General features: G+C 39.6%; 1 protein-coding gene across 1 annotated transcript; it reads right to left on the bottom strand.

Annotated features, from left to right (window-relative positions):
* Positions 1-988: 988 nt before the first annotated feature.
* Positions 989-19,994, bottom strand: LOC132827815 (cysteine dioxygenase type 1-like). Its single transcript, XM_060844552.1, has 5 exons — positions 19,743-19,994; positions 8,685-8,762; positions 7,629-7,783; positions 3,975-4,144; positions 989-1,489 (listed from the first exon to the last, which is right to left on the bottom strand). The coding sequence occupies exons 1-5, from the start codon at positions 19,985-19,987 to the stop codon at positions 1,460-1,462; spliced, it is 678 nt and encodes a 225-aa protein (XP_060700535.1). The 5' UTR covers positions 19,988-19,994; the 3' UTR covers positions 989-1,459.
* Between the last annotated feature and the right edge of the window lie 2,201 nt (positions 19,995-22,195).

Genomic DNA, 22,195 nt, shown 5'->3' with positions numbered 1-22,195 from the left:
ATGGTTTGAGGCAGTTTTCATTTTATAGGATTGGACATCCACAATTATACACTATGGAGACAGATGTTTAATTTTAGAATTTGAATTTCAAAACAAGCATGTTTGAATAGCTTTTATTTTTTAAAAAATGGTTGATCTTTCTGGAAATGACTATAGCTAACATTTGTCAGAAAAATCAGGTGAATGTGAAGCACAGTGGTATTAAATGGAAATTCAGATAGAAGCATGCAAAGCCATTAGCTTAACATTCAGTTCAAAAAAATCTAGGATTGAACAAATTTAATTAAGATAACTTGGTTGTAATTCAAGTGGTATTTTTTCCTCCTAGAAAAAGAATTTAGGACAGTTCAAGGACCAGTTACTTCAGCAGGTTTAGACTGTGGAACATAGTCAGTAGACTGCTGCTAGGTTAGAAGTCTCTAGTTGTTAGAGCAGAGAAAAAAAAGTTTAGGCTGAGATTTGTGAACAGTTCACTGATAGATTTGGAAAGGATTTGAATAATCTTCAAATGAATGGCAAGGAAACAACTCCTAAAGAGAAAAGGGTAACAATGTTATTTCTCCAGAAACTGTTACTGAGAACATCAGGAACCAAGTTGAAAAACTGTCAAGATCATTCTGAATTGTCATTTCCTTTTGCATGCAATAAGTAGTTCTGCTGTTCATGAAAGTCTACAACCTCATGATGAACGTCTCAGAACCATGTTAACCAGCTAGACGACAACTTATCAAGCCAGGTTATATTCTGGGAGCAAACTGGTCTAGTGCTGCCATCAAGGATCAATTGCAACACTACAAGTTAATTCTATCAAAGTGGTTATCTGTACATTTCACAAAAAACACTTCAGGAATTTCAAAGCTTAAAGTAATTTATTAAGTGACAAACATTAAAAACGTATGCCTTTTCAAAATATACACAAGTTACTTTAGACAATATCAAGTGAAAAGATGAAAGCTTCAAGCCAATAGATTTGCAATTAAAAATCAACACATTTACAGGTGTTTTGTGAATGATAATATTGCATAATTATATTTTATCAAGTAGAAGCCAACAATCTCCAAAAAAATGTCAAGGAGGAAAACAAACTGACATTTTATTTTAGAATAAAGATGTTCTAAATTCAGTTTGTCTTAAATGAGAGAAAAAAAGACTTCATGGTGCATTGGCAAACAAACATTGTTACAAGTGTACAAGATAACAGTTTGGTTAACATTAGTTCTGTAAACCACTCAGCTTGGGATGACAAAGATGATTGATGAAAAAAAAGTGATGTTTGCTTAAAATCAGGTTACAAATGTAAAGATTAGCTATTTAACATTGTAGCACAGGCAAGGTTATAATAATTTTCTTCCTGGTTTATAAATGTAGAAGCCAAAATTAGGTCACCAATAGGTTCACATGTTGCAATACATGCATTTTCATAAAATCCACTAGCTGGTCAATAGGTCTACTGAATTGATCAATTGTTCTCTTGAGTAACAGTCTTTGTCTGCAAGTCACAGAAAAAGAAAAATTAAGCCTATAAAAACTTGTAAATTCTAAGTTGTTAGTGATTTAGTTTATTGCTTAACAAAATGGGTTTTAAAACCCATATTTTTCAAATGATGGGCTAAAATGGAGGAACATCCATGACATTTGTATTACATTCATGCTTTGTGGACAAAGGACAAAAAAATGTACTGTGCCTTCTGCTATTTCTTGACATGTGGGTGCAAATCTAATTGGCTGAAGACTAACATCTGTTTATGGAGAGGAGCTCGAATTGGCCAGGTGGGAAGAAAATCCACTCAGCACTGTTGGATGGAGAGATCGTCACAAATTTTGGCCAGATCACCGGTTTGGACACATTTAAAATTAATAAAGTGAAACTCTGGTTAAAGCAGCATAAACTTTGCCCAACTTTCCAGGAAATCCAGAATGGTCAACCATTAAAATTAAATGTTAGTTTTCAAAAGGTAAACTAAGTGTCCAAATTTTACTGCAAAGCTGTACAATGAAAGGATTGATCTTGGAAAATATTACAGTAATCAGTTAACATGCTGGAGGCATTTAGAATCCTTCTAAAGGGAGTTGGAGGATGGGAAATTTCTTTGGGCCGATAAAGGTTAGAATTAAGTCAGAGGCATGGTTTTCCCATTTGGACTCAAACTTTCAGAATATTACTAAGGCATAGATTGCATATTTGGAAAAATGTTAAAAACATAAAAATGTTAAAAACAAAGCAGCTGTAAAGAGTTACATATAGTTAATCAAGGACCAAGTTGACTTCATACTGAAATTCCAGTGTTCATTTGCTACCTTGAAATAGCATACAAATACTGCAATGCAGTGAATACCCAGTTATATGTAACTAGATGCAAAGTACAGGCTGGTGAGTCTTTTGTCAGTGGTAGGAAAATTGAAGATTCTCAAGGACAGCATTTATTCACATTTGGAATAAATTTATTGGTGACAAGCAGTATGACTTTGGGTAGGGGTGGTTGTATCTCCAAACCAGTGAATAATTTTTTGCACCCCCTCCCCACCATGGCAATAAAAGTGATTCAGGGCAGAGTGATGGACTACATGCACTTTAGCAAAGATTTTGATGAAACTCCTCACAGCAGGCTGGTACAGAAAATGAAGTGACATGGGATCCATGGTAAGTGGGAAACAAACCAGATTTGATCATGAGACATTTGTAGGAGGGTATTTTTCTGACTAGCGATCTGTGACTTGTGACTAGTGGGGAATTAAGGATAGTGAGGATGATTGCAAGATTCTACAGAATAATGTAGACACTGGAGACTTGGGCAGAGAAATGGCAATTAATCTCAGACAAACATGGTGACATTTTAGAGAAAAAAGTCTGAGGGCTTTAGGTGCACAGGTAGAAAGACAGACTGGGAACATTTTTCACTGGAGTATGGAGTTTGAGGGGCAACCATGTAAGTGTTAATCTTATACTGTTCATGATTTTATTATGGTAGTTGTTTCCCTAGGATAGGGATTTCAAGATTAAGGGGCACATGGGGGGAGAGCAGATGTGGATGCAGATACAAATTACAACATTTCAAGAGACATTTGGATAAGTACACAACTAGCAAAGTTTGAGGGAGAATGGGCCAGGAGCATGCAGGTGGGACTAGTTTAGTTTGGAATTATATTTGGCATGGACTGGTTGTATTGAAGGATCGGTTTCTGTGCTATATGAAAAGTGGTAAGGTTGTCAAGGCTGTGTATGGTACTTGCCTTCAGTTGCAGTTTAGTGTTGGCAAAACACGTTGCAACTTATTGAATTTTACTTAGGCCACATTTTAGCACATTGTACACAGTTCTGGAAGTGTGACAACCAGAAGCCTATGGAAGCTTTGGAGGGGATATGGAAATTTACTGAAATGATATCTGGTTGAATGGATTAGCTAGGAGAAATTAGACAAATTAAAAAATGTTTTCACTTGAGCATTGGAGGCAGAGGGCAATCTGGATAGAAGTTCACAAAATTAAGACAAGACATGAAAGAATGGGTAGTCAGAGACAACTAGGTTCTAGAGAAACACTTAGCAATGCATTCCTTGCCTTATCAAAAGACAAACTGCACCAATTCCTGTGACTTTTGTTAATGTCTGTAGAATAAATTGGGTAGCTGTACATCAGCACAAACAATTCTGAGCCCAAGTTCGGAGCTCACCATTTAGCAGGATGAAAGTTACACAATTATGGTCAACAAAAATAAAAAAACACATCTCAAAATATTTGATTCTTGAAGCATTAAAGATAAGAATTTCCTGTCAGGGCATAAATGGTGAAGTTACACCATAAAAATTACATTAAGTCATGTACCAATTTTTCAGCAAGTTTAGTACTAGTCCCAGTAGGGGTCAATACCAGATGGGAATTTCTACAAGGACTTTGTTATATAGTACTGCATGCATTTTCTTATCACCAACACCTCTCTCCCACCCCTGAAACATTCCAAATCATACAATACTTACAGGAGGAATGATTTCCCCATATTTACTGGTAAAGGTAACGCCTACTTTCTTTTTATGCCCAGTTCTTTCATCAAAGCAGTTGCAGGAGTCAAAGGGTGGACTATACAAATGAAGGCTGACTGCCACCTCTGTATGACTCAGATTTTCAACTCTGTGCACCCCAAGTGAATCTGAAAATGAAACAGCAATTTAGATTAAAAAGATGAAAATATTGGGAAATACTCAGGTCTGATGGTATTGGTGGAAGAACGACAATTTCTGGTCAGAAGTTTAACTGTAATTTCTAGGAATTGACTTGAAGTTAATTCTAAGCTATTGCAAGGACACTTTCACTTAAGATTTTTCCTTCAATATAAAAAAGGTAGCCATGAATTTTAAGAAGTTTGAACAGCAACCAACTGGAGACTGGGTTTTATTCCCTGCCAACCCACAAATAAAAGCTTAAGGGAAAAAGGTAAGCAATAAGCCACATTAAACAAAACAGGCTCAAAACATTGGAGAGATAGTAAGAATTTTCAAACAAAAAAAGAAATTTTGAATGGGATCTCAAACTTGCATTCCAAGAGTTGATTTCTTGTTCTCAGCACTGATAAGTACATGATGAAAAGCTTTGGTTTTCAAGTCTCTTTAGTACCCCACTCAAAAAAAAAAAGCACCATTTCCCTCAAGTTTCATTTAAAAAAAAATCACTAAAAGTTTCAGTTGGATTAATCACTTGTGTATAAACCTGGCCTCAAAATCAGAGGGGTTCACTTAGAATGCAAAGGACAAGATGAAATAGCATTTTCCACCTCATTGGTTCTTTCAATTGCTGCAGACCAATTCCACATGTCTTTTAGAACTTGGCCAGCTCAGAAAATAGTGGCTTGGTAACATTTGAGGTGGTCATGCAATTTACTGACTGGAATTCCACTCATACCATTCTCAAATGGTGGGTTCAAATTGGAATACAAGTTCATGAGGTGGGGACTGTAGGTGTTGATCAGCAGGGGAAAAAAAGTTTTGACCATCCATCCATGACTGACATTGTAAGATCTCGAATCAAAATGGAGGAGTTACAGGGAACTTCCTCCTGACTATATGCCATTGTGTTGCCAATTCTGGAGTAGCAACCCTCAACAGGGATGAGATATCCCTGGATAGAAACACTGATAATTAGATCATATGTTAAAAAGATTTTGGGTTTGTTAACCTGGCAAACTAGGGAGCCCTGGCTGACAGATAAATAGGAGACTGAATCTCCTCATTCTAGGGGCTGGCTTGGGAGTCCATATACTGGGTGTAAATAAAGGGTAAATTGGTGACAGAATACCATCCTGTACAGTTATTTCAGTACAATTCTGGACCATGACAAAAGTCAGGTCGGTGTTTACACACAAACTTGAAGAATGGAGGAGAGCATTAAAAGTTAGCTTCTCTAATGTATTTAAGCCAATTCAAACTTTACAATACAGAATAAAAATTTTAAAGAAACATTGCACAAGACAGGAATACAGGCAAAATTCCCCCTTCATTGCCCTAAAACAGTGGGCACAGAAGTTGTAACAGAAATCTTAGGGCAGATGTGTCCTAAAGGAGTAGGTTTGATTGAAGAACAAAAATTCTGTTGACTATGATTTTGAATAGCTCCATTTGAAGTTAGCTCAAAGAAGCATCCTACGGTTAGGAAAAATAATGGCCTTGGATGCCTTTACACAGCCCAACAGAAAATAAAATTTAAAAAAGGTCAGGTACACTTTGGAAAATGTAAAACTCATGCTGCTGATACTATACGAAACCTAGGGAGGCCTAGTGAGGAGAACCTTGTAACAAATCAAGTCACAAGGGTTTGGTAGCTTCAAATTATTAGATAACAGTATTAGGTTAGAGGGGTGTTTCCTGTAGAGATTACAGAGCAGAGCAATCTCCTGCAAACTTAAATACTATGACATTACAGTATATTTTAACTGGCAAAAAAGTATGATGTGCCCTCAAGAGCTTGGGAACTGTCATGATTGGAACAGATTTACTATGTCCACACCTCAAAATTCAGGAAACAAAATGGGTCTGTAGTTTTCAGTTCAGAAACACTTGTTCCACAGCCACTTGCTGTTTAAATAGCCATTATTTGGATTGCCAAGAGGTTTGTTTTGGCAACTGAGGCCATTATGAACATTTTTCACATTTGAAATGCTGACAAAATCACTTATCCCAGCAACAAGCAGTTCAGTTTGATTGACAGTTTTATGGACAGGTTAGGGATCATCAGCCTTGACAGATTACTGGCTAAAATCATTTGTAAAAACAAGCCAATGACCAGTTAAGGGGTGGGGGAGGGAAATACCAAATAGGATTGATTTCTTAGATTTAGAGGTGATGTACTCCTGAAAGTTTGATTAGGTTTGGCTTGTATTTGTTGGCATTTTAGAAGATGGTCAGCTCTCCATGTTAAAATAGGTCAAAAAAATTCTTATTGGAATTTAGTGTGGGTACAGGAAGGTAGTGTCCCATTGTGGGAGGGTCTAGGGACTAGAGGGCATAATCTCAAATTTAAAGGGGAAAAAAAGTGTTACCCATTTAATGATAGACAAGAGGGTAGCAAGTTTCTTAATGACCTAGCGTTCTGCAGCAGGAAATAAAGTATATTCAAAATGGAAACAGATTTAAATTGTTACAGGAATCAGGGTTATGAGGAGAAGGCAGGGATGTAGAGTTGAGGATTCAGATTGACCAATGTGTCATTTAATGGTGGAGTAAACAGAATTGGCCAAATGGCTTATTTCTGTTCATACATCTATGGTCTTGCAGTTTTAATTTTAAAAAATGCCATTGCAATTACACATTGCTGCACACCTCTGGACTATACAAGAGTTGAACAGAGGTCTCTTGGTGAAGATGTATTGACACTACACCACTCCTCCATTGCAATTACATGGTCTGAGGGCTGGAGGTCATAATTATAGGGCAAGTGACAATGGAGGATATAGTGATACATGGATATTGAAAGAGCAGTGAAGGGTTAGGGTCATGAGGCTCATTTGAGTCAGCTAATCTTGGCACCATTGTTTTCTGAAGGCACTGTCAGATTACATGAACACTGACTGCTTACCTCTATGGAGACAATGTAGTAAATCACAAAGTAATTGTAGGTTCAATTAAAATATAAAAAAGGTCAGTTACCCACTTAAGGTTCAACATGAAAATCCAGCCTCAAAACTAACATTAATTGGTCAACACTTCATAACAGAAGTTGTTTTTCACCAATATAAAATACTTTCTCTACCCACCAATTAAAGAATACATCAAAACAAAAATTTGTTAGTGCAGAGACCCAGGTTGGTTCTGGACCACAGGAGAGTGGAATTCACATTCCACTTAAAAGAAACAAAACCTGGAATTAAAAGTCTAAATTCAGACCACAAATCAATTGTTGATTGAAAGAAAAAGCCCCATCTGAGTCACTAATAGCCTTTAGGAAAGGAAACCACCATCCTTACCTGGTCTGGTGTATAAGAGACTCCAGGCCAACAGCAATGTGGCTGATTTTCAACTGCTCTGAATAATAAAATCTGACCCAGCCAGCAACAGCCTTATCCAATAAATAAAGTCAAAAAATTTAAAGATGAAAACTTTTAGTCTCAATGTACTTGTGGCTGAGATCAATGAAAGCCTTACCATTGATGTAGGTACATTGATTTTCTTGTAGAATGGTCTCAAACTTCTTGTTCAGTTCTTTTCCTTTGCCATCAGGCCAGTGAAAGAGTGTTTCCTTCAACTGCCCCTGAAGCAGTTTTAAGAAGCAGTGGGAATCAGCATGATCATGGATACTGCTATAATGTGGAAAATAAGACTCCAGTATTGTCAAACAATGGTTCTACAAATCTTGATTTAAAACAAATCCTGAGGGGAATACAAACTCAAATCAACTGAAAACTTTTTCTATCAAAAAGTTGGTTTTTCATAAAGGATCAGTTTTCACATTTCAACTAATATTTTGAAAAGCAAACAGACATCATAACAGTGTACTCGAATAGTTAGATAAAGTGGCATGATGCAGCTTTGATACCATTTCTCAAAATATGGTATTAGGGGCTACATTTGAGGCCATGGACTTTCCATTAGAGAAAAAAAAAGTGTATGACAAACTGTATTTTTGCTTATTTGTTGTAGCTTTACCAGAAAAAGAAGTCAATCTGCCATTGCTCAACACAGGGTACACGGTCACAAAAAGACAAACTTTTGGGAAAGAAAAAACAAGACTTAAATCAAAAGCAAAGTCATTTAAGAAGTAGCCAAGCAGAACAAGCTCAATAGAAAGGAAAAAAAAAAGTTACAATGCTAGGTTATAGCCTAACAGGTTTATTTGGAAACACTAGCTTTTGGAGCACTGCTCTTCAACAGGTGGTTTGTCACAAACTACCTGATGAAGGAGCAGCACTCTGAAAGCTAGTGCTTCCAAATAACACCAGGTTATAGTCTAGCAGGTTGGAGAGAGATTTAAAACTTTGTACATCCCAGTCCTACACCAGTACCTTCAAAATCATGAAGCTCAAGTCTTTGATCAAAAGCAGACAGACAATTAGTAATACTGTTCATGAGAATTAGTGTAAAAAATAACCATCTATGCGCTTTGGTTAAATCCTGCCACAACAAAAAGAAAAGCCAAACTATTTTGTGTAGAAGGACTGAAGCAATTTAATAGTCACAAACAAAATACTCAAAATAGCATACCTTCCATGGCCTTCGCCCCAGCATAGTATCATCAGATTAAACTTGCCATTTCCTTCATCAACTAGATTTCTTGTGTACCTGTAAACAGGGAAGAATTATAATTAGTGTTAAAACCAAAGACGATCTAAGACACTTAAGATATTTATAAACCAGAAACACAAATGCCAATATGAAGATTTTTTGATTATGTTGTGTTCAACCGAGTTGGGCATGCAATGCTTGATAGAAGATTCAACTATCAACATTAACCTGGAAAATCAATTTTCAACTAAAAGCTATTTCCAAGAGGGAAGATTTCAAAAAAGCCAAGCAAAACAAGCCCAATTTGAATTTTATTTTCCCCCTCATCAAAAACAGACATTCAATAATGGTTCAATGTTCAATTAATATTAAAAACAGAATTGAGATTTAGTTGAAAGAAGACGTTTTCCCTCATTTATGATTCTAAATTTATATATTGTACAGAAACCCTTTTGACCCATTGAGTCTGTACCAAAGATTTACTATGCACACAAGATTGGTTTTCCTGCACTAGGCCCATAGCCTTGAACATTAATGACAGATGAACAGCTCAGAGACCCTTTGTCCAATTCATTCATGCCGACTGAATATCCTAATCTAATCTAGTCCCATTTGCCAACACTTGGCCCATATCCCTCTAAACCCTTCCAGTGGGCGGCACAGTGGTTAGCACTGCTGCCTCACAGCGCCTGAGACCCGGGTTCAGTTCCTGACTCAGGCGACTGTGTGTGGAGTTTGCACGTTCTGTGTCTGCGTGGGTTTCCTCCAGGTGCTCCGGTTTCCTCCCACAGTCCAAAGATGTGGGAGTCAGGTGAATTGGCCATGCTAAATTGCCTGTAGTGTGAGTAAGGGGTAGATGTAGTGGTATGGGTGGGTTGCGCTTTGGCGGGTCAGTGTGGACTTGTTTGGCCGAAGGGCCTGTTTCCACACTAAATAATCTAATCAGATGCCTCTTCAATGTTGTAATTGTACTAGCCTCCACCACTTCCTCTGGTAACTCACACCATGCTCTGTACATAAAAAGATGCAAGGGGCAACTTTTTCATCTTTCCCCTCTCACCATAAACCTGTGCTCTCCAGTTCTGGACTCCCCCACCCCAGGAAAAGGCTTAGATATTTATCCAATCCATACCCCTCATGATTTGAGAGATCTATAAAGGTCACTCCTCAGCCTCCAATGCTCCAGGAAGAAAGACAGTCCCAACTTATTCACCCTAGAACAAATCCTCCAACACTGGCAACATCTTTGTAAAGCTTTTCTGAACCCTTTCAGAAGATCCTTCCGATAGGAAGGAGACCAGAACTACACTATTTAAACAGTGGCCTAAGTATCTGGTACAGCAGCCAGACTCCTATACTTAATACTGACCAATAAAGGAAAGTATACCAATTGCCTTCTTCACTGTCCTATTAACCTGCAATACTACTTTCAAGGAGTGAGAGCCTGCATTCCAATGTCTTTGTTCAGCAATATTCCCTAGGATCTTACCATTATGGTCCAAGTCAATAGACAATAGTGCAGAATGGCCTACTCTTGCACCTTCGAGCCAGCACCACCATTCATTATCATCCTCAGTATCCTGTTCCTGCCTTATCCCCATAACCCTCGATTCCACTATCCTCAAGAGCTCTATCCAAGTTGTTCTTGAAAGTATCCAGAAACTGAGCTTCCACAGCCTTCTGGGGCAGAGCATTCCACACATCCACCACTCTGGATGAAGAAGTTTCTCCTCAACTCTGTTAAGGTTTGCTTTCCCAAAATACAGCACCCTGCATTTATCGAAGTTAACTCCATCTGCCACTTCAGCCCATTAGCCCATCTGATCAAGATACTGTTGTAATCAGAGGTAACCCTCTTTGCTATCCATTACACCTCCAATTTTGGTATCATGCAAACTTACTAACTGTACCTCTTATGCTCACATCCAAATCATTTAAGTGACAAATAGTGGACCCAGCATTGATCCTTGTGGCACTCCACTGGTTAGAAACCTCCTGTCTGGAAAACAACCCTCCACCACCCAAACCTGTTCTATATCCAAATGCCTAGTTCAGTGTTCCATGAGATCTAACCAGTCTCCCATGGGGAACTTTGTCAAATGCTTTACTGGAGTCCACATAGATCTGTCCACCACTCTGCCCTCCATCTTACTTCTACAAAATACTCAAATTAAAAACATTATTTCCCACAAGGCCTTATTGACTATCCCCAGTCAGTCCTTGCTGTTCTAAATAGGTGTAAATCTTCTCCCTCAAATAACTTGTCCACCAACATTAGGCTCACCGGTCTATAGTTCCCTGGCTTATCCGTACCACATTAGCCAACAGCCAGTCTTCTGGCACCTCACTTGTGAGAATCGATGATACAAATATCTCAGCAAGGGGCCCAGCAATCACTTCCCTAGCTTCCCAAAGCTCTCAGGTACACCTGATCAGGTCCTGGGGATTTATTCAGATTTATGCAGAGATATCCAGCACTTCCGCCATTGTAGTATGGAGATTTTTCAAGATGTCACCGCCTAGTTCCCTACATTCTATATCTTCCATGTTCTTCACCACAGTATACACTGTGGCACTATACTCATTTAGTATCCCCATCTCCTGCACTCCAGACAAAGGCTGCTTTGCTGATTTGAGGGGCCCCGATTTCTCTGCTAGTTACAAAAACCCTTTAGATTCTCCTTAAACCTGGTTTGCCAAAGCTCTCATGTCCCTTTTTTGCCCTCCTGATTTCCATCTTAAATATACACCTACTGCCTTTATATTCCAGGATTCACTCAATCCCTCCTGTCTAGAGGAGAGATGCTTCCTTCAGGGACATAGCTTTTTAAAAAGCTGGATCCCCACCTCGTTTACCCTCCTTGGGTGGGCACTCTAAACCCCCACCACCCTGACCAAAAGGCTTCAAGTCTCCTCTAAGCCTCCCTTTCACTAATGAGTAATTTCACAGTCATCAACTCTTCAAATTAAGTGGATCAGCTTCTTTCTAGTCACCAAGTCTGTGCCCCTTGTAATCTGATACAACTTTTAAACAGAAACCTCAACCTCTGCAAAGAGAGCAACCTGAGCTCATCTAGTCTCTCCATAGTCATATGGAAATATACACACCTGTGTGTACAGACATAGTAACCATTAAAAGGATTTGTTTTTACTAAACCTGAAAAGCCATTTTCAAAAACTTTAGTTGCAGTCTTTATATTCATAATAAAATGAATGACGAGAATTCAAAATAAAAAACACATTACAAAAGGATGCCTATCTGGAAAACATCAGGAATAGGCAAACAGGTTTGGGCTCTGGAGAGAAAGGCGAAGGGGGTGGGGGAAAAAAAAAGGGAGGAGGAGAAGTAAACAAACATTGACTTGTTCTGGTGGTGCTTTAAAATACATCCCATTTAAAATCAGAATTTGGAAGAAAGCTCATTAGCCAGAGACTAGAAAGTGTATGCTAAGAGCAAAAATATTATATATATCGTTATTGAGAATCTAAGAAAAACAAATCTCAACAGATGTTGGCACCTGCTGAATATTTTCAGCATTTACCACTCAAGAATCTGACTTGTTACCAGAGACCACAAAAAGTGTATGAGCCCGACAGAACACATTAGCAAGACAATTATATATAAAAAGGTTATGCCATAATAAACAGTGAGGCAGGAGTGGGGAGAGAAAACAGTTTGTAAAGCTTGCAAGCTTTCAAAATTTCACAGCTCATTTATATTCGGTTTCAAGGCTTTCAAAAAGGAGTCCAGAGGAAAAATATTTTGATTAATTTCCCCAGTATAAAGTGCAATCAGCACAGGTAAGGCAGCTCATTGGTGAGTAACAGATATCCAAGCAGCAAATTTAAATTGTCTCAAATAGGGGAATGGCAGAAAGGCTCATACCTGTGGAGTACACATCCTGCTGTGGGCAAAACTCCTCATTAACCAGATGTTGGAGAAAGTTTTAGTAAATCAGTGATTAAGTTAGTGAAAGAGAAAATGTAAATAAGGAGCAGAGAGAAAAATAGTAAGTGAGGAATCTCAAGAACAGAAAGTAAAAAAATACAGCCCTATTGTAGTGTGCTTGGTATTGGGAGGAAATCCTAGATTCGTTCAAATATTGCTCCACAGCAACAGCTCAGGTTTTGAAAAAAAAAAGAGGATTGTAAAAGCTTAGTATTTAGAAAGTGTAACCTCTCCCATTACAAGAGAAAGTTAGTTTGATCTGTCAGACTGTTAGGTCTATTTAAGTTACTGGAGCTTTAACTGCTCATTGAGTTTACAATATAGGAATACTAAAACAATTCACTAGAAGGCTTAGAATGGTAAAGTAGGTAAACAGTACCTGACATGTCTTCAGCTGAGACAGCTACCTTTCAGAAGCCTAAAAAAAGCACTGTCCCAATCCAAACTCTGAAAGCTAACGGTCACTATTAAGTTTTGATCAGAATGGTGAAATACAAATTTCAATTTTTAAAATAGCACAATACACATTAAATTTTAGTTACTCTAGCCTGCAAGGTTATCCCATTCTCTCAAGTTCAGCTCAAAGCTGCAGATGGGGTTAGCGGAAGTTGGGTGTGCACATAAACAAACACCATCACAGGTATGCTGTCAATGGACTAATTCTACATATTAGATTGTAAATTCTCAGTCCTGGGGGTTACTGATGTGTAGATTTCTCTCTCCAAGTGCAATTAATAAGCCGAGATGTCTAGTAAATCAGCACTCAGCCTCTGTAACCATTGTCCACACCTTTCCAATAGGAATATTGCAGTTCCAACAGCAGAGGCAGGAAATAGTCAGGACAGTACAAAAGTCCTAATGCAACTGATTCTGCTGAAATCCTCCAGTGGGCACCAACTAGCATCTGAAACCTTCTGAAAAAGAATGGCCAACTCAAAACTTGGGGGAGAAGGTGAGGTCTGCAGATGTTGGAGATCAGAGCTGAAAAAGTGTGTGTTGTGGAAAAGCACAGCAGGTCAGGCAGCATCCAAGGTTCAGGAGATTCAACGTTTCGGGCATAAGCCCTTCTTTCAGGCTTATGCCCGAAACGTCAAGTCTCCTGTTCCTTGGATGCTGCCTGACCTGCTGTGCTTTTTCAGCAACACATTTTCAGCTCAAAACTTGGCCAGACAACAAGCAATGCTGAATGCAATGGTTAAGTAAAACTCAAACATGAAATCGACTTAGTGCAAACAGCAGCCAGATGCTAATTATTAGCATAACCAAAAAGGCAATTATTCTGGATAAACATACTCCAACTTATCTACTAAACAAAGACAAGCCAGACAGAAAGGCACCAGGTACTGCTACACAAAGCAACTAATAGTAGCATGCTATTTAATAGTTTGAAACAAGTCAATTATTTAAGTGCATCTCCCTGATTGGTCAGGACTATGAAGTTCCAGAACACTATCTAAAAATCATAAAACCAGGGCTCATCTGCAAGGGTCACTGGGAATTTGGAATTGTCAGAGACCACCATAGTAAGAGGTAGAGACCAGCTGATGAGAATTGGGAAGTATTGTAACCATAAAGGCCAAATAGGATTAGGGACAGTATGTTTAATAAAAAAGGTTATTGTAACTTTGTTGCTAATAAAGTTGGGAGTAGAAGTTGCTGCTGTTTACTTATGCTACTTAACTCTGATCTACCTATATTGCTCCCAAGACAAAAGCTCTTCACTATGCCTCAGTACATGTGACAATAAATTCAATTCTTTTACACTGGTACCAGCTTATGTTCATAATTTTCTGCTCAGTTGGAGAGACACAGAGAGAGAGAGAGAGAGAGAGAGACACACACACACACACACACACACACACACACAGAGAGAGAGACAACATAACACTGTACCGCCAATTTGCTTAAAAATGTTGCCCCACCCCATCCAGCTGGGACTTGTAGGCTTTGGTCTCAGTAGACCAGATCCATTTTAGATTTTCACATCTTTGTCACCACTTTCACTGCCTTTGCCTTTTGCAAAGGATGTTCTATGCACTTGCTCCTCTTCCCAAAGAAAACCAGCATTTTCTCTTCAAAGAAAATCAACAATGGTTTCTCCCCAGAAACACCCGAGTTTATCCAGCGAGGTGTGAGATTTCCAATATTGAGGAATGTGCTTTCAAACAATTAAGGTTAAGTTTGCTTTATATTTTGTGGCTCTTTAGAAAGCCTCTTGAATACGTTGTGGAAAGGGCAGATCAGAGCAGGATCTGTCTACTTCATGATAAAGGTCCTGGGGAGAGAGTGTTGCCAGAGACCTTTGAGTGCAGGTTCATAGTTACCAGAATATAAAGTCACAGTAGATAGGACAGTGAAGGTGGCCTTTGGTACACTGGTCATCAGTCAGTGCATGGAGTATAGGAGTTGGAAGGTCATGTTGCACCTGTAGAGGACATTGGTTAGACAATTTTTGGAATACTGCATTCAATTCTGGTTTTCCTGCTGAAGGATGTTGTGTAACTAAGATTCAGCAAAGATGTACAAGGATGGTGGAGGGTTTCAGCTATAGGGAAAGGCTGAATAGGCTGGGGTTGTTTTTCCCAGAGCAGAGGCTGAGGAATGACCTTATACATGTTTAAGGTCTGAGGGATGGGTAGTGGGAATAGCCAAGGTCTTTATCTTAGGGTAGGGGAGTCCAAAACTAGAGAGCACATGTTTAAGGAGAGTGGAAGATTCAAAAGGGACCTAAAAGGGCAACTTTTTCCATGCAGAGACTAGTGTGTGGAGTGAGCTGCCAGAGGAAATGGAGGCTGGTACAATTTAGGATATTTGGTTGGCATGGAGGAGTGTTTCTATACTTTACCGTTGCCCACAAAATAACAGCTTAAACACTGTTTTAAGCTTCAAGTGCTTTCTTCAAAAGGAAGTTCTCAAAAACCAAAAAAGTACTCCAGACTTTTTGCATGTGCATAAGCATTTAAAATGAAGGACATTCTTATATTCCTTTTACATGCAAGTATCCTTCTGTTTTCTTGAAGGTGTGGAACAGCCTATTTATATGCAGCTTGCAACATTATACAACCAAGAGAAGACCACTTGGGCCTGCTACACTGTTGGGAGGGGATGTTGAAACCAAAGAAGCTGGAAAATCTCAGCAAATCTGGCAGCATCTGTAAGGAGAGAGAGAAAAAAAAGCTGTTTCAAGTCTAACTGACCCTTTGACCTTTTGTCAAAGCTTTAATTCAGACAAATGAGAGGTACTGCATTTTGGGAAATCAACTCTTAGCAGGACTTATACACTTAATGGAAAGGTTTTCAGGAATGTTGCTGAGCAAAGACCTTGGAGTGCCGGTTCATAGCTCCTCAAAAGTGGAGTCGCAGGTAAATAGAATAGTGAAGAAGGCATTTGCTCAGGAGTATTGAGTACAGAGTTGGGAGGTCATGTTGCGGCTGTACAGGACATTGGTTAGGCCACTGTTGGAATATCGTGTGCAATTCTGGTCACCTTCCTATCGGAAAGATGTTGGGAAACCTGAAAGGGATCAGAAAAGATTTACAAGGATGCTGCCAGGGTTGGAGGATTTGAGTTATAGGGAGAGGCTGAGGCTGTTTTCCCTGGAGCGTCAGAGACTGTGGGGTGACTTTAGAGGTTTACAAAATTTGAGGGGCATGGATAGGGTAAATAGACAAAGTTTTTTCCTGGGGTCAGGGAGTCCAAAACTAGAGAGCACAAGTTTAGGGTGAGGGGAAAAATAAAAAAAAAAGACCCAAGAGGCTACTTTTTCCAGAGGTTGTTGCAGGTATGGAAAGAACTACCAGAGGAGGTAGTGGAGGCTGGTACAATTGCAACATTTAAGAGGCTTTGGACAGGTATATGAATAAGAAGGGTTGAGGGTTTTGGGCTGGATGCTGGCAGGTGGGACTAGATTGGATCGGGTCATCTGGTCAGTGTGGACAGATTGGACCAAAGGGTCTGTTTCTATGGTGTACATCTCTGACTCTATTCACTATAAAGACATGAAGGTGAACTCAACAGTACAGAAGGGTTTTCCTAATATGATAATAAAGGATGGGTGTGTTTGTGGTTTGCAGGGGGCAGGTATCAGATTCTGATTTGAATAGCACTCTAGCCAACTTAGTAATGCCGACAGCATGCATTCAGTTCCTGAATAAGCTCAGTTACCACACAAAAAAGTCTCCCCAACCTTTCTCCTTGCTGGAGGTGTGGTGACCCTCAGCTTAAGCCCCCTGTCTGAGAACATAATCCCATTGTCTGCTTAACCTTTGGGGTAAGAAGGCCATTCAGTCCTTCAAGCCAGTTGCACCATCTGTTTTATTTACACTGTGGGTGAAGTGGTATTGAGGGAGAGCAGAAATGGGGGTGGAGTATAAACCCAGATTAGCCATAATTAGTGAATGGAACAGTAATCTCAAATGATGAGTGCCTAGCCCTGCTCTAAATTTTAGATAAGATAAATATTTATACTTTGTTAGCTTTGTGACTTCCAGCTTTAAAGCTGTGTTGCCTACCAACCTGCCAGATTGGCTTTGTAGGGACAAGTAGAGTCAATTGCTACATTTGACGTCTACACTAACTCCCTCAGGATATATATGCAAGAGATTCAGTGATGGGAATGCAATGCAACAAGAAACAAAAAAAGGTCAATACAATTCAGGCGTGTTGGCCATGATCATTTTCTGGCTCTTGCACAGCACTAGTGTTAGTTGCCACATTTTACCCCAAAACTGGTCTGTTACAGTGATGTTCTGGAACGAGTGATTGGCCAACTATGACCATCTTCCTTTCTGTTGGTTAAGACTCCAGCTAGCCTAGAGCTCCCCTCCAGTCCCCTCCCAGTGAAGTCAATCTGTGCTCCCTGCCACTAGTCAATGTTCACCAAAGCCACTCACTTCAAAATTCAGTTCTTGTCCTCATATGGAGGAGGGATTAATTACCAAAAGATTTATTGCCACTGGAGGTGGTTGACGGTCTTGTGGTGCTAAACAGTCAATGGTACCTGCCTTCACCTTGTGACTTCAAGTAGACAAGTGGGAATAATCATTCTTGCTTATGGAAAAAAACATACCGAGGCAAAAGTAGTTGGCAAAGTTTCAGCTGCACAAGAACAGCTTGATGTTAGAAAAAAGTTGCATATCTGTTTAAAAAAAAAAATGGTGTTGCTTGTCAAATCTTGACCACCAGCTGTTTTCACTTCCTATGCTTCTTCAGGAGATTGCAGACCTTGAAGTTGGATCCATTTGATTTGGGCCTGAAGCACAGGTCTAACTGGAGATTGGTTCAGGCACAGTACATTTGCATTTCACTTATTCAGCCTCATGACCAAATAAAGTAGAAGAAAAGGTAAAGTCACCATAGTCCTACTAGACTATGATTGTGCTCATTGCGGAGATGACTCGTGATGGTTTAACCAAAGGATCAACACACCCCAGGTAAGGACGAGGGGTTGAGAAGGAGAATCCTTCATTGTAAATCTCAGCTAGCACAGGAATTGAACCCATGCTGTTGGCAGCACCAACCAGGAGGATACACTCTAAAAAAAAGAGTTAACCACATATGTACAGCTATGATAGACAAAGTGATTGGGTAGGAAACTATTCACTAAGCCTCAGGAAAACACTCACCAGCCACCATTAATAACTTTCTACTTCTGGTCTTACCTATTCATCTCAATCTGTAAAGCTAATGAAACAAGTATAAATTTTGTAAGTTGGAATGCTGAGGTATGATTATTCATGAATACAAAAAAAACCAATTTTGTGCCACTTTCAAAAAAATCTAATCTAATCAAGCAAACAAGACTTCGCACAGCATTAGATCTCCAGACCAACAGTTTGGTGAACCTCAACTGGGCAGTCTTGAAATTGGATAAGTTTGTTGCTACCAAAGATCACCACATTTTATAATGAAAACTACAATACTGGCTTCACTGTGCAAATAATGATGCCAAAACAACATTCTAGAAAGCCAAGGCCCACCCTCTGCACATTTGCACTACTTCAACCTCAGTGCAAAGAGAGGGAAGATAGAGGCAAGAAAAACAACAAACCAAAAAAATTTGAACAAACTAAAATATTCCAAAGTGTTCAGTAATTTTCTAATTTTAGAAAGCTTTTTCAGGCATTGTACATTGAAGTCATCTGTTCTCACCATAAGTCAATGGAAAGTTGCAAGAGAAAAAACATTCCACAACCCTTACAACAGCTACTTAGGGCCCTTCCAGAAATATTTTCTGGACACTTGCCCCTCTCGTAGTAAAACCACTAAAGGCAAGAGACTCCAGGTCAAAGGTCACATGGCAAGACCCGTTTAAAAAGCTCCAGTCATAATGCAAGACTTATAAAGTGTTACTCTCATTGAGAAGAGAGCAGAGTTAACGGTTCAAATCTGCCAAATTTTCATTGTCACCGACAGATTAAAGATAATACAGTACAACTTGGCAGTGTATTGTAATTTTACTTCAGGTCTTTGGTCAAAGATTTGCTGTTGGCAAATTAGGTTTGTTCTGCTTCTAGGACAGAGTAGCCTTTAGGAAAATTCCTTTTAGCAATAACTTTACAGTTCGAACTGCAGGAGTCAAAGAGTTTACCATTTCAGACTGACACGTTCCACAAGTGGTACAAGAGTAGGGGGTGGGGAAGGGGAAGAGAGAAACAGAATAGCAAGTTTTAATAAAATCATCGTATCTTTGATTGCAAGTCCCCATGGCAGAAAGGAAGAAAACACGGTGAAGTGTAGTAATCAATCATTAAATGGAAACAGTTTGAAATAAACGAGTACGGGGCACGGGTTACAGAAGTACCCCCTCGGAGTAAGAGTCATTCTTTTCTAAAATCTGCAGGAACATACAGCAATACTATTCTTTGACGTTTGGGGAAAAGAGCGCGGAATCCCCGCACGTTTACACAGAGAAAGAAAGTGTCCGGATCTATCAGAGGTTCAGCCTGGCCAGCGGTCACTGTTTTAGCCACGGGCCTGTCTCACACTGCGGCTCTCTCACAGACTCCTACAAGGGGAGGAGTATTTACCACAATCAGCCCCTTCACCGAGTACAATGCTGATGGCTCTTCCCTCCTCAATCCCTCACCTGTACTTATCAAACTTCGCGTATTTCAACCATTCTGAAGGGTCACTCTTATATGATTCCAGCATATCCCGCACCTCGTCCACGTCAATCTTATCATTCTCAAAAATTTGATGCAAAGCCCGAATTAAATCCGCCAGACTCGCCGATTTCACTTTTCCTGCCTGCTCCATTGCCTCCAACAATAGAACTCTACAAAACAGCTTCCTGCTATTTATCGATCCAAGCACTGCAGGACCAACCACCATTCAAGGGGAGGGCTTAATTTCGTTCACTGAATAATTTAGGTTTTCCAATATTTCAATACATGACGTGGAAGCCATATGAGTTGATAAACCAATGTAGTTGCATATTACCTTATATAATGAAATCGTCATCTCCCTTAGATACGTTAATACCGAATCTGTACACAATCACCCCCTTTACGATTAAACATGTGACTGGGAACGGCTAGAGTTCGCAATGTAATGAGATGATTTAAATATGCATTACACGGCTGTCAAAGTCACAATAACAATTTGTACTTCTAAAATATGTTTAACAGAGTGGGGCAGTCCATGGCACATTCATAGAAGTGTTATTAAATACAATTTCATATTGAGACCCTGAAGAAAACATTATGACAGGTCACCAAAAGCTCGGTCAAATAGGGTGAGAAGCAACTTGAAATGAGGGGGGAAAAAAAATCGAATTTCAGAGTTTAACGCTAAGGTCAGAGGAGATATAGCCACTAACATTGGGTAGTTTGAAACACGTACTCAGACAAGATTCTCTCCCCAATAGAATATTTCACGGCCCTTCGCAGAAGCAATAGAAAACAAATTATGATGCCAATTATCCATGAAACGATTGATCATGGTATCATAACTTGCAAACGTTGTACCATTCCGTGATCAAACAATAACATTTCTGCCAATTGCCAAATTCAGCGTTTAACATTTCTGTACAAGTACCACACAAAAACATATATTTTATAGTAACTAGATTTTCAAATTCTGCTGTCATCTCTGAATGAAGATCAGGTACTTTGCTTATTTTGCTAAATAGTACACTTCAGAAAATATAAACAATGGAATTTATTATCCGAACTCTGTATTAGAGGAAGCGGTGGAATGGTGATAATGACTAGTAATTCAGAATCAAAAACAGATACTGCTGGAAAAGCTCATCAGGTCTGGCAGCATCTGTGGAAAGAAATCAGAGTAAACGTCCAGTGGAGTGACCCTTCCTCAGAATTAATGGTAGCTCGGAAAACGTCAGTTTATCTGCAGAAGATAGGATGTGGGTGCTGGATTGGATAATGAGTAAACAATGGGTGGGGATAGAACCCACAGAAAAGGACAACATTTGGACAGACATAACGATCTGGCTAGCGGGATGAATCTTGGAGCTCTATTCCCATCTATGCTTTACTCCTTACCCCCTTTCCCCCACCCTATCTTCTGCATATAAACTGACATTTTCTTAGCTACTAGTAGATCTGTGGAAGGGTCACTCGATCTGAAACATTAACTCGGACTTCTCTCCACAGATGCGGCCAGACCCCCTGAGCTTTTCCAGCAATTTCTGCTTTTGTTTCTGATTTACAGTACTCGCAGTTTTTGCGGCTTTTACTTAGTAATCCAAAAGTCTAGGCGAATGATCTGAGGGCTGGCATTCAACTCTCATGGTGGCAGATGGTGAAATCTGAATTCAATGAATAAATATGGAATTAAAACTCTAAAGATGACCTGTGCCAATTATCATAAAACCCATCTGGTTCACTAGTGTCCTTTAGAGAAGGAAATCTGCGAAATGTACCTGGTCTGGTCTGCTTGGGATTCCAGACTCTCAGCAATGTTGCTGACTCTTGTGTCTTGTAAAATAGCCCAACAACTGCACAAAACTACCATTATCTCTAACAAAAGGAATGAAATTGGACAGAGCACCTAGCATCCAAGTGGCACCAGAATCAATCATGGCAAACACACTCCTATTGATCTTGCAGAGTCCTTCTTAAAAACATCGTGAGCCAAAATTGGAACAATTGTCCTCAAGACTAGTCAAGTAAAAGCCTAGCATGTCATATTTGCAGATGTGGGTGGCATGGGTTCAATTCCCGCCTCAGGCAACTGTCTGTGTGGAGTTTGCACATTCTCCCTGTGTCTGCATGAGTTTCCTCCTGGTGCACTGGTTTCCTCCCACAGTCCAAAAATGTGCAGGTTAGGTGAATTGGCCATGCCAAATTGCCCCTAGTGTTAGGTGAAGGGGTAAATGTAGGGGAATGGGTCTGGGTGGGTTGCTCTTCGGCGGGTCGGTGTAGACCTATTGGACCAAAGGGCCTGTTTCCACATTGTAAGTAATCTAATCTAACCTAATCATAATATCTCAGACACCACCATAACCATCCCTGAGTATGTCTTCTCTCAATGGCAAAAGAGACCCACCAGAGATGGTAGCACAGTGGTAAACAGTCA

Source organism: Hemiscyllium ocellatum, chromosome 2 (assembly GCF_020745735.1).
Source record: "Hemiscyllium ocellatum isolate sHemOce1 chromosome 2, sHemOce1.pat.X.cur, whole genome shotgun sequence".
In the NCBI taxonomy this organism is placed as follows: Eukaryota; Metazoa; Chordata; class Chondrichthyes; order Orectolobiformes; family Hemiscylliidae; genus Hemiscyllium; species Hemiscyllium ocellatum.
Note: the sequence above shows the minus strand (reverse complement) of the source record. Positions and strands in the feature narration are given on the sequence as shown.